The sequence below is a fragment of the Branchiostoma floridae genome, chromosome 8, assembly GCF_000003815.2.
Source record: "Branchiostoma floridae strain S238N-H82 chromosome 8, Bfl_VNyyK, whole genome shotgun sequence".
In the NCBI taxonomy this organism is placed as follows: Eukaryota; Metazoa; Chordata; class Leptocardii; order Amphioxiformes; family Branchiostomatidae; genus Branchiostoma; species Branchiostoma floridae.
Window position 1 is genome coordinate 168,091 of NC_049986.1, and position 13,968 is coordinate 182,058.

At 39.0% G+C, this 13,968-nt stretch overlaps 2 protein-coding genes across 2 annotated transcripts in view; both read right to left on the bottom strand.

Moving 5' to 3' along the window:
- Positions 1–5,961, bottom strand: part of LOC118420466 (cytochrome P450 2C31-like) — a 43,634-nt gene extending 37,673 nt beyond the window's left edge. Inside the window, exon 1 of the mRNA XM_035827289.1 lies at positions 5,854–5,961. The gene's annotated coding sequence lies outside the window, so the exon portion shown is untranslated. The remainder of the gene's footprint in view (positions 1–5,853) is intronic.
- The window catches only part of LOC118420947 (cytochrome P450 2C31-like), a 17,821-nt gene extending 5,644 nt beyond the window's left edge, over positions 1–12,177 (bottom strand). Inside the window, exons 1-2 of the mRNA XM_035828042.1 lie at positions 12,081–12,177; positions 443–795 (exon numbers count right to left, since the gene is read on the bottom strand). Coding sequence (XP_035683935.1) covers positions 443–791 — 349 coding nt within the window. The 5' untranslated portion in view covers positions 792–795; positions 12,081–12,177. The remainder of the gene's footprint in view (positions 1–442; positions 796–12,080) is intronic.
- Positions 12,178–13,968: the final 1,791 nt, after the last annotated feature.

Genomic DNA, 13,968 nt, shown 5'->3' on the forward strand with positions numbered 1-13,968 from the left:
CCAGCTGGGGTACATGGTCGGCGTTTTCCAAAGATCCCTGGGGGGAAACCCCGTACATACATAACAATAATCAATGACAATACAAAATTAAATAAATTGTAACTTAGCAAGAATCGATAAAGAATAACGCAATTTAACTAAGACAAGATAAGGCAAATCAATTTTACAACGTTAATCCTAATATAACTCCAAATCATAAGTGAAATCAAATAAGTAATGGATAATTTGCATACCAATGTGAACAGAAAAAGACATGACGGATTACATTTCATACCATTATCATCATGTTAAAAATTTACCTTTACAATCGTCATGTTAAAAATAATGCAACTGTTACACCAAATGTTACATATAACGATGTAAAATCGTTCACTATCAGGATATCGTCATTTCAAAACCATACATAGTGGCATGCGAAATTTGAAGAGAAGAACGTACGCACTTTTTCCAAACCCAGAAAACAGATTCAGCACATACACGCTTGGCCTGCTGGAGAAAGCATCCTTGTAGTCCACAAGCGCCTCTTTGATGGCCCGGCAGCCGTTCAGAACCACCACGTCTTCCATCCCCATTCTAACAGTGTACACGTCGCCATACTGCTTCCTCCACTCCGTAAGCTTCAGGTGGGGCGCTCGGCCGAGGGACAACAGGTGGCCGACAACAGGCCAGCTCCCACTCGGTGACGGTGGGAGGTTCTTACGCCGTTTGAAGAAGACGAGAAGGGTGAGGAAGACGACCAAAAACACCGCGATGGTGCAAATCGAGACTTCTGACAACAACGCAGAAAACATTGTTCTGTGTTCGAAAAAAAAGGAGAGGGTTTGTACTTACAAGAAATGCAACATCTACAAGAAATGAACAAATACAGCATATTTCCATCCCTTTGCCCATGTAGAAATGGACGGATGTGAATAATACTTTTGACTTATGCCCGTGCATGGGCTAATTCAACATCCCTCCCCTTCCGACTGGTTCACAATTTGGATCCCTTCTCGCATACACAGGGCACTATTGTGTATCACTGTTGACGTCACACACCATGTACCAGTCACTAACTTTGTTTACTGATGCGAGAAGTTTGTTGCCACTGCGCCATGGCATTCGTCAGGTGGGAAGCAGTTAGCTCTAAAAAGTGATAAAAAGGACGATGTTTCGTCTGAAAATATTCAAGAAGGCTCAGAGTGTCAGTTCATTGGGAAGATGTGCCAGCAACGTCAGAAATACTGTTTCGATGCATCAGTTTTGTATCCTTCTTCATTCGCCTTGCACATCCCTTAATGTAGGGTTTACAAAAAAGCTGGGCTGACTAACTGGGCTGTCTATTCGTGTTATCTAACGCGCCTGGCTATCACGTCAGGCTACTCAGATCCGTTCATATCCGCAGAAATGGTCACACCAATGTAGTTGCGTCCTTTAATCTAACGGAATGCATGAAAATTACATACATTACAATGGGCATAGTATTCTGGGTAATAGAGGAAGCGAATTGAATAAAACTAAACCGCCCTACACCCCCAAGTTCAGGTAAATGTCACATCCCACACTTCAATGAACAAAAATGCAACGTCTTTTAACAGATACCTTACTAAATCAATGCGTATATCTATTATATCGTACACGATGAAAAAAGGCTCCTTATGGGGCTTACCAGGACGAACATATAATAAAACATGTTTGAACAGAATTACGCTGTACAGTACTGCAGCACAAGAAGAATTCTAAACTTTACTTTGTGTAACAATGACAAGTGAGCTGCACGGCAATTTATACATGCTATGGTCTGTGGCAGTTACGACCGATGCACACATATTCATGGCACGGCTGTTTGTTTATCAGGTCATTATCAGTGCAGGAGAACTCACCTACAGGCATATCTGTTGGATCTTGACATTCAAAACAAAGCAAGGAGTCAATTATCATGCAAGTTCATTCAGTGCTACGCATACTATCTCATCTATAACAAATAAAGACGATATTACCCCTTGAAATAGCTTCTAATCCATTATCAATATCATAAATGTAACCAAGTATGATGAAAAAACTGTTAGAATCATTTAGAAGAAATAAAGACGATCTTACACTTTTAAACAACTGCTACTTCATAATCAATATCATAAAGGTAACTAAGTATGATAGTGTTAAAATTGAACCAGAGGCAGATCTAATGGAAATGTGTTGCTATCGTGTATCAAAACTCGATACCCTATGGCTAGCCAGAGGCCCCCTTTTTGCATATATACTAGGATTCCTTAAAGTTCCGTTCGAGACGTGATAAAAAGTTCGAGGTCATGTGCCGTCATGGTGTCCGGCTTGTGATCAGTAAGGGTCCCGGCGTGTACTATGATATCGTTTCAACCGCGAACTTAAAACACCGCGAAACAATCCTTTCCGCTCCTACCGTGAAATTTTATCCCCGTGAAAATAAAAGAATTTACAGTAAGACGAGACAAATCAGGGTATTTAATGGATTTGGGAGGTTCGGGACCATGATAAGTCAGGTAGTGATGTTTCAGTATGGAGGTAAATTAAGGAGCCTTTTTGTGTAGCTGTGAGCCTGTGTGAAAACCACACATAACTGTCATAAAACTACAATAAATTATATGCATTGATTTGGATTTGTACATGGGGTATATAAGGACATTTGAAAAGGAATTAAGTTGGTTTGGCACATGTTATCGTTTTTTTTTACATGGAGGGGTTTGTTACTTACTAAACCATTGTGCAAACTTAATCTGTTCAATAATGAGACGGGCTCTGTATGGACAATCAAAATACAGAACACATAGAACTACTTCATATTGATAATCCATTTAGAAAGACCAAACTTGAGGTAACAAAAGGAAATTCTTATAACTTAAAAGAAAAAAAATTGAGCACACATCCTGATCAATTAGAATATACTGCCAGTGTGATGGTCTATTTTGTGTTCGCCTTGCACTCGAGCTCGTTAGGGTGTGAGTTAATTCTCAGACCGTGTCATACCAAAGACATTTTAAAAATGGGACCCGCTGCTTTCTCTGCTTAGCACTCATCATTCAGGAAACAATATGTAAATTTAACCATATCCAGACTGTTTTTTTTTTACATTCGACCCCCCCCCCCCCTTCCTTCGTGTTTATTACTGTACGGTCACATAATTTGCAGGGGGTGATGGGCTTGTTGAGTTTTATAATTCCTGAAATTTTTATATCATTATGTCTAATGATTTTATGTCATTAATTGTCAGTAACCCGTTGCCATGGCTATATGACGTCAAAGTTGCCGTGGGCACTTTTAGCCCCCCCTCCCCCAGTCTGGATAGGGTTAATACATAAACAAACACACGCTACTGACATCAGACTAGCCCCCACTGAAATAATTTGCACAATTGTGTGGCCTAAGGGATAAGGAATGATAATGGGCGCTACCGATTAGTGATTCGCGGAGGACTTACTCACAACGATAGCCATTGTCTGTGAACGATGGACTGAGGTAGACAATACTAGTAGTATTTCTGAAGTTCAAAAGATCTGTAAATAGTTTCATCATGTTGGTACGAGAACGTCACTGAATAAAGATCCTTTTTTCACAACCCTTGTTTTATTTTCATCACGTTTCAGTGATCTTATGTCACCATCCTCAGGGCAATCCTGGCTGGTGCACATTGTACTGCAGCTATAGGTGTCGTTACTTACAGATGCATATACGTCAGTGGAAATAAAGCAAGGGCTCTGAAAAGTTCTTTATAGTACAAAGGATCTTTATTAAAGTAAGTACAGAGGCTGTTTGAGAAGGAGGGCCTCCTCACAGAGGAACACAAGCGTCGACTATGTTTTAGTTTTGATTACATGTATTCAGCCCTTAAGTTAGAAGTCCCATTTGCTATGAGTAGCAAGCCAAGATTTTGCCAAACAGTCATCTTTGCGGAGGCTAGATAAGCAATTGGCTTTCGTAGTTATGGACTGGGCATGGAATTCTTCTCATTAATGTACAGACAGCAGATGGCAGACTTTTTTGAGCTGACACGAGGCTGCAGTAATCACACAAAGGGGGCGATGCCACGTATGATGTGGGATGTTTTGTCCACATTTGCAACAAATTTCATAAGAATTGGTCAGCTATCTGTGCCATTCTTCAAATTGTGCTTTAGACCTTCAAGCCCCAGAATCCTTCACTAACAAAAGCAGTGCTAGAAATTATAACCTTTTTCAAATCAGCTACATATCCATTATCTTTTCTTCCAGTCACTGCTTATATTTATCTTATCAAGAAATATATACAAAACAAAGCTTATGCATAAACGAATTTGGCTGTGATACCAATTGCTTCGATTCTTGTTACAATGTTTATGGTGTCTATTTTGAAAATTTAGCCATCTTCTTTATTAACGAAAAGTGTTTTTAGATGGGTCAATGCCGGACGCTGTACTGATTTTGTCTCTGCGAGCGATCGGTCAGAAAAATAGCAGTCCAATGCTGTGATTTGCCTTCTTAGACCGTCAGGCAGGTAATAAGGGCATTTGTGACCGCAAGATAGCATCCACATATAAGTAAGATGGTATGTCAATGAAAAACATAACTTTGCATGCAGTCACATGGAGGCATAAGGGCTGTATAATAGCACAAATAGGTAAAACAAGGCAAGACAAACAGGTAATGCAAGACAAATATAGGAAGACGTCAAGTCATGGAACAATTTCTTTTGCAACTGATGAAGACATGCGAGTCTGGAAGTGGAAAGCCTTTGGCGTTGGGGTCAGAGAAGTTGTGACCTTTACCACAGTGCCACGACACACTTCCAACAGTTTGGTACTGGTCCCCTTGGTCACACACAAGTCACATCATAATAGTAACTCTACGGTTCCCTCCTCCTTTCTGACAGAAGAAACACGCCCATCTTCTTACATTGTATAAAATATATTTATGAACATGCATGTCTTGATGAACATTCCCTCTGACCAGTATGTCAGACATGCCCAACGTTGAAACAAAGGAAGTCACTACTTGTGACTTCCACTCGCAACTCAAAATATCAGTTGCTTCCGACCAAGGACGTTATGTCCATGCATGGAGGTGATAGAGGAGGAAGGCGAGTGACAGGCGAGGCAAAGGACGGTGTATACTAGTATAATGACTACAGTCATTCTGTCATGTTTGAAGACTTCAATTTGTGTAAACTGGCAAAAACCAAAGGCCTCAAATAAAACGCAACTAAAACGCTTATCAGAACATTTTCATATGCCATTACAGGCTCAATGACAAAGAAAATTCCTTTCCTATAGGTATTGGAGTCCATCCTAGGCCTAGGCACATGCACATGTGGAAATTTGTAAGTTGTAAGCTTTGTAGTTTAGTTTTTACAACTTTGTAAAAAAAAGACATGTACATGTATGTCAAGTTTTAAGCCTGTTAGAACCTGCTAGCAATTACAATTAATTACGTTTTACACATCGTTATGTAATTGGGATATAAAATGATACGTTGATCATTTGCTAAATTAGTATCACAAAAATGCAGAACACGTTGCAGTATTTTGGTTATGAATGTTAACGTAACGTTAAATATACTAAAGATATACATGTACTATCATACAAACAAGTGTTTTTAAAAAAGCTGGCATTTTGCCAATGTTTGCGTGTGCGAACGTTTTTTTCTAGTTATTAGAATGTCATATAAATAGAACAGATTAACTAAACCTGATATTGGCGCATGGAGAGATTCACATATGTGCCTGAACTGCAGCAGATCTAAACGCCACCTGTTAAATTTGCGTGAACTGCAGCAAATTTCACTACACATTGCCTGTTAGATTTTGCCTACTCCATGAGTGACTGTCCAACCTTAAACTACCCTCTTAAATAAGACGTTATCTCACCTTGCTATAAGGACATGTGTAGCCGGGATACACGTACAGGAAGATGTGTAATCTTGAAGAGACACTCAAGTAGCTTCGCGAAAGGATCCTACGTCTTTCTTACTGCTTGACTGACACCGGTTCACAATGGTGTCAAGTCATCGCGTTGTACGTGACAGTGACCAAAATACAAAGGCCTGGGAATGTGTTGAAAACAGTTGGGAAGATACTTGATACGCATATTGCGCCTTGATTCTTTGTCATGCTGGCATGTTGGGAGAAGGCCAACGACACCTGTCTTGTGCAGTCGAGCAGAATGTAGGTAGCTTTTGGGCTGAATAAATTTTCCCTGCCTTGCCCTTCGTGGTAAATATAACATTTAGTGATGTCAGTGAGCAAAGTCTTTGTCAAGGATGGGGTTTCAAATAGAACAGAGGTTCAGGTAAATGTCGTGTCTCTCAATGAACAACAAATCTAGAGCCACTCTGATATGGTCAAATTGTCCGAACTTTGTAGACTCTACCGATTACTCCACATGTTGTCCGGGACGGCAGAAAATGGTCAATTAGACGGACAGCACAATAAAGGAGTTAGCCGGCCCAAACTACAGTTTTTGACATGGAAAAAAACTGCCCCTAAAGTGCATGTTATCTGTCTAGGTGGCCGATTGCTACTATTTTCACCTTTCTGTTGATGACCTGCAACTTGTGTCAAAGGGTGATCTATTGTCAAAAGCCGTTGTATGAAGAGTACGAGGGGTGATCAATAAGTTCTTGACCAGGCATTCGTTTTTTCTAAATTAGAAGGTAAGTGGCGAGAAAAAGAAGGGTGAAGTGTGATCAGACAATTTGACCCGCACACCTCAGGTTGCAGATCAATTGTCCACTTTTTTTTTCGTTATCCCTTACCTAACGTTACTGGGTGTCGCCTGCAACGTAATGATCACAATAATTTAAAATTTGGTACACATTTATATAAGACTTTATACATGTACGTGAAGTTATCAATAAGTCCTCGGCTGTACCGAGAAATAATAAGCACAGCTCAGATTTCGATGGAAAGATGTCAAGTATAAAGTCTTATACAAATATGTACCAAAATTCAAATTATTGTGATCATTACTTTGCAGGCGACATCCAGTAATGTTAGGTAAGGGAGAAGGAAAAAAACGGGGACAATTGACCTGACCTGATTTGGCGGGTCATTTTGCGCTGCTGGAAGCCAGACACCCAATTTTTTTGTTGCTTGAAATAGGAAGAGAATCATTATCAAACATTTTGACAATGTCTTCTGTTAATTTACGGCATGGGGAACTCGACCCACACATGTCTGATCACAATTCACACCACTTTTTTTCTCGCCACTTACCTTCTGATTTGCAAAAAAACGAATGCCTGTAAAGTAATGACTCCAATGATTTGAAATTTGGAGGATATGGATAAAAGGCTCCATACTATGAAGTTGTGCGTCAAAATTTGTGTTGTGCTTATCATTTCTAGGTGGAGCCGAGAACTTATTGATCACCCCTCGTAATCTTGAGCAATCTTGAAGAAACACTCAAGTAGCTTCGCGAAATGATTCTGCGTCTTTCTTACTGCTTGGCTGACACCGGTTCACAAAGGTGTCAAGTCATCGCGTTGTACTTGACAGTGACCAAAATACAAAGGCCTGAGAATGTTTTGAAAACAGTTGGGATGATACTTGATACGCATATAGCGCCTTAATTCTTTGTCATGCTAGCATGTTGGGAGAAGGTCAAGGACACCGTTTTGTGCAGTCGAGCAAAATGTAGGTAGCTTTTGGGCTGAATACATTTTTCTGCCTTGCCCTTCATGGTAAATATAACATTTAGTGATGTCAGTGAGCAAAGTCTTTGTTAAGGATGGGGTTTCAAATACAACAGAGGTTCAGGTAAATGTCGTGTCTGTCAATGAACAACAGATCTAGAGCCACTCTGATATGGTCTAATTGTCCGACCCTTGTAGACTCTATGAATTACTCCACATGTTGTTCTGGGACGGCAGAAAATGGCCAATTAGACGGACAACACAATAAACGAGTTAGCCGGCCCAAAGTACAGTTTTCGAAAGGGAAAAAAATCCCCTCTAGTGTGCATCTGTCTAGGTGGCCAATTGCTACTATTTTCACCTTTCTTTTTGGGACCTGCAACTGTTGTCAAAGGGTGATCTATTGTCAAAGGCCATTGTATGAAGAGTAATCTTCAGTTATCTTGAAGAAACACTCATGTAGCTTCTCGAAAGGATCCTGCGTCTTTACCGATTGACTGACACCGGTTCACAAAGGTGTCAGGTCATCGCGTTGTACGTGACAGTGACCAAAATACAAAGGCCTGAGAATATTTTGAAAACAGTTGGAAAGATACTTGATATGCATAGCGCCTTGATTCTTTGCCACGCTTGCATGTTGGGAAAAGGTCAAAGATAGCCATCTTGTGCAGTCGAGCAGAATAAATTTGACCTTGAACTTTATGATAGCACAACTTTTCAGGCAACAGCCTAAATTATGTGGGCGTGTACACATCACACGTACAGCAGATCGTTAGAAGTATCGTTATTAAAATGGGCATTGTTTAACACTTATTACAAATATTTCAAAACATATTCAAAATTACATAATAGTTTTACCTAAATTTACAAGTACAGACATTGAATGTGCACATTTATAATAGTTATACCTCAATAACAGTTGACATTAGTGCGTCATTACTGATACATTAGAGAGAGAGCTTTGTGAATGAATGATTGACGTTGTCTTTCAGTCCAGCTCAGTGGGATCTTAACCCTATTCAGACCGGGCTTTTTTGGTCATCCCTGGACCGGGGGGGTGCTTTTGAGGCCCTCCACTCCTAAGTCCTATAACTCTTGAACGACGTGTCTTAGGGACACCAAATTTTAAGGACATAATGTCGACATAATATCTGACAAGTCTTTGACGTTTTACGTTACGTTGACGTAAGATGACGTAATTATGACGTCATCAATTTGATTATATTGGCCGGAAAAAGGGTATTCTCAGCAAAATTCAAGTTATGCTACGTCATGCACATCTAAGATACGAGTTAGGCTCCGCCATATTATATCCACCACCTTGAATTTTTAAAACTACTTTTTTTGCAACAAGTAATCATAAAGAGCAATGGAAATAGACTAAATTTATTCATTTAGATGGTTTTTGATGAAAAAATACCAGGTAGTTACAAATTTGAAGGGATAATTAGCTTGTTATTCTTGATCTGGCCATACGGTCCGCCATCTGGGATTTTGGGCTGATGACGTCATCAAATTTGCATAATTTATGCATATATAATTAGGAAAGATATGCTAAATAATACAAGATTTTGTTTATGCAATAAAATAGCAGTAATATAGCAAATAAATGTGAAAAATACATTGTTAGAACCAAAAATAGTGATTTTTGGCAAAACTGCCTGTCAGCAAACGGTTGCCATGGCAACACGAAAAAATGGAAAATTTGTCAAACTTCGTAAAAATTTTGCCAACAATATTTTAGGAAAACTCACCAAATTTGGTGGCTTTAACGTAAGGCGTTCTGGCGTTATAGGACATCGAAGTTGGCGCAGGCCTCAAATGCCCCCCCCCCCCCTCGGTCTGAATAGGGTTAAAACTGGGGGCTTGACGCCGTAGTTGGTAGTGTTTTTTCCAGCCGGCTGAAGGAACTGTATGCAGGGATGATTTATACCTCGCCAAAGCAGAAGGAAAGCAAATCCAGTTTTATGTACCCTTTCATGCACCATACCATTATGCATCCACCTCTTTGGATGGATTAGGTAATGCCGCTATCTTGGATTTGAAGGTACCATTGTATGTAATACGTGGCAGATCTTGCATCGTCATGTGGCTACTGAGAGTAACTTTAATTAATGGTCAATGGAGATACTCAGGACATATGGCCCCAGGACGTATGCACACTTTTGACATAGACCAATTCAAAATTGTTAAGTTTGGGATTTATTTTTCCTCTCTTCGGAAATCAAGGCGAAAATTTAAGAATCTGGACACTTGTGCCTTGGTATACTAAAAGAATAATGTTTAATTTCATCTCGGGGTGTTGAAAGCCCATGTTCACAGGACGTGTTCTCAGGACATGTACACAATATTGTTTGAACTGTTTGAGTATCCATTCAGTCTTTTTATGTCGCATTTCATATTGGTGCAAATTCATTTCCCCTATCATTTCTTTCTACTTTCTACTTTCTTTTAGTCATATTATGTTGATATTAAATTTTTGATTTACTTATATCGTAAAATGATAGTATGTATTGATTATTCCTAAGTTGCTATTGTTTGTATTGATTTGTATTGCGTTAAGGTTAACGTTAATATTCTCTTTCAGTGCTACTTTTTATCCTATGCCCTATCTTAATATCCTGAGAATCAGCCATCATGTTAGTTTACTGGGGCTCCTACCCCCCCCCCTCCCCCCGACTACTATTGAAACCATATGTCCTGAAAGTTCGTATGTGGATGCCTATGACACATGCCCACATGATGTAATTTATTCAACACTTTTGGTATGCACTTCATCAAATGATTCATTTTGGAATTTTCATTTTGTTTTACACCAAAGTTATATTTAATCTCACATGCCCAAAATGGGTATGAAAAGCAAAAGTCTCCAAATTTGTCATTTCAACCTTATTAAGGCATGTGACACCCATGTGTTGGCCACTCGAGCCACGTAACTTCTAATGTAACTATCTGTTGACAACAAAATGTGGCTAGTTGATGAAAATCACACATATTCAAAAGATTGTAACAAGAAAAATTTTGATTCTCTATGTTTTCGATAAAAAAAGTAAAATTAACAATGTTATTAGAAGGTCTTGTGCCCAGATTGAAGCAACCTTTTAACAGAGCAATACTTTCTGGATGTCTTGTGTGAGCAGTCTATATAAAGTGACAAGGCATAACTTTTGGGCAAATACATACTTTTCTGAAAATTACGAGCATTAAAGAAAATTGACAAATAACTCATAATCAGTTAGTATTATACGGTTATTAATCGTTGTACAATAATTTTTGGTTAGAAATAACCATTTGTAGAATATTGCTTACAGCGATCAGATTATTATTGGACTGAGCATAGCACTTTGGACAAATGCTTGTAGCCCCTGACAGCTTAAACTTACATTGCTGATATTTTGTGAAAAACTTCTCTGGTACTCATTGGATCCTTTCAACCACAGCGAGGGTCTAAGAGCCTCGTTGAAAATCAAAAAAATCTTTAGATTTCTTCCAAAAGTATTGAGATTTTGTGGTAAATCTTGAGATGTATTGAGTCAATCTTGAGATTTTTCGTAAGAATCTTGAGATCATTTTATTAAGTCTCAAGATTCTTGAAAATGATCTCAACGCAAAGTGAACATTTTTTTTCTTGACGGTCAGATAGTGTAGAGGGTACAGAAAAAGTATCAAAGGCATGACTCATTGTTATCGGGACAGAAGACTCCTGGGCGGTACCTTAAACAGATTGTCGCAAGGATCAGTTACATGTGCACAATGACACACCTATGTCAGACCAAGCCGCTTCACACATCTCCGATATAATTAGAAAGAAAAACATCACAAATAAAAATCTACTTTAATCGTCTTGTCCGTGAGCGTTGGCTTGATTACAAAACCATTCCGAGGACAAAATTTGTGAGTTTTCAGCCGGGTTTACACCAGCAAAAGAGTCTGGAAGGCCTCAATGGCCATAAATCATAAGTTATATAGACCCAGACTGACAGGTCACTGAGTCAATGTAGCTTACAATCGGCTTTGGCTTGATTTGGCTCTGTAGTGTTTTTACCACTTTGTGATAAGTAGCCTGATGAGCTGATCAATTTTTTTAACCGAATGATCGCTATTCTTAAATATTTTTCACATTCCAATGAACTTCAATACACACTGTTGTAACTCCCCAAGGCGCCAGTTCCCTCCCCCTTTCACAATTATACAAAGTTTCCTCCTCCAGAGTGTTTGGCCAACAGGTAAGCAAAGAACAGACCGTTAGCCTTCTCCAGGCCTTCCTAAGGGGACATGTATGGATCTTAGAATTTGACAAAAAAGGGCATATTAGGCCAGGCGAGTCAGTCCGCGGAAAGGGAAACATTCACCCTCCTGGCCGATCAAACCCTTCGGTGGCCAAACTCCCATGGCAATTGCAAATTTATCTTATAGTCAGCGTACTTAGACTGGTAGAGACCAACAGAACGTCTATCTTACCTTGTTTGATTGCCCGTAGTGAATTGTAACACGTTTGTTGGCTGCTTGAGTCAAAACTGGTCTGCAGGAGTAAATAATTTAACTGTACAGATATCTGTGCTGTAGACAGAGTATAGACAGGGTGTAACCCAACTTGCGCAGTCACGCTACTCTAAACGATAGCCTACGGCGAAATACTTTAGTGTTTTTTGGCCAACCGGTAACATTTTCCTTGCGCATAACGTACACACACACACACACACACACACACACACACACACACACAGACACACACACACACACACACACACACACACACACACACATACACACACATACGCACACACACACAACAGCGCAATACCCAACAGCGCAAAATTCTCATGGGACCGGCAGCACAGGACGTAAGACTTAGATTTTTCACCCAAATGTGCACCAAAAAACACGTCACTGCTTACTAAAGTACCCTTTTCAGCCATGCTAATATCTAATGTCATGTTGCAGTAGATTATTAGAAGTGTGAACTCGAATTTGGACCCTTGATACCCCCTTTGTACATTGATATCATACTGAACTTTTTTTTCTATTTTCAAACAGTATGAACTGATTCTTAATTTCACATATGAAATAGGAATAGATTATATGTGATAGTTTTTACACTAAAGATGGAAAAGAAGAACCAATGCAAATTATAGATCCGGTGCGTATTGCATTAAATGAACATTAAATCTGTGTTTCCCCCCCCTAAAATCAGCCCCATTCATTATGCTGTAAAACGCAACATGTTTTTTTTTACAGATGAAACGATTTAACTCAATTTTAAAGACTGTATAATGTCCTAAGCCAATCGTTGCTATGGAGGTATATTGTCATGACAAAAATTGCCATAGAAACATGCCAGGCACTTTCAAGGTTTAAAAAATTAACACAATGACTTTCTTCAAGTGTGATGTCATGTGAATAAGTATTACAAAGTGACATGGATGTATGAATGAATGAATGAATGAATGAATGAATGAATGAATGAATGAATGAATGAATGGATGAATGGATGAATGAATGAATGAATGAATGAATGAATGAATGAATGAATGAATGAATGACGTTTATTGCGCAACATTTGTACATGATACAATGTAAGGCAACGGTAAAAGATCAATTTATACCATGATACAACTTATTACAATAACTACATGATGCGTTATTTTCGGCAAATTTTCAGAAATCCATCCCCAATGCGTCATAGATATGGTGCATACAATTGCCATATGGTGCCACTTTGAGGAACTCAATGAATATCTATGCACTCTGAATCATAGTTTTTCTGCCATTGCTATTACCGAGACTTGGCTTACTGAAATTACTTGTCAAAATTATAATATTCCTGGATATAAAAGCATTCATCACTGTAGACATGACAGGATAGGAGGAGGGGTTTCTCTATACATAAGAAATGACTTATCATATATAGAACGTAAAGACCTGGAGTTCGAAACCAATGAGTCAGGCTCACAGTGCATCTTTATTGAAATTTGCTCAAGTGGCGATGAGGGGAAAAAAGTCATCATTAGCTGTGTATACCGGCCTCCTAATACAGATATCCTACAATTTAATGATCAATTGACAGAGTGTATGACTAAGATTAACAAAGAAAAGAATGTCTGTTATATATTAGGGGACTTCAATATTGACTTACTCAAAACCTCACATTCTCCTACTTCAGATCATGTAAATAATCTCTTCTCTTCCTCATTCTTCCCTCTTGTGCATAAACCTACCAGAATTACCCCTCATTCTGCTACTTTGATTGACAATATTTATACAAACACACTTGACTCAAACGTAAAGGCTGGAATCATGGTCACAGACATTTCCGATCACTTCCCAATTTTCTTGATATCTGGATCAG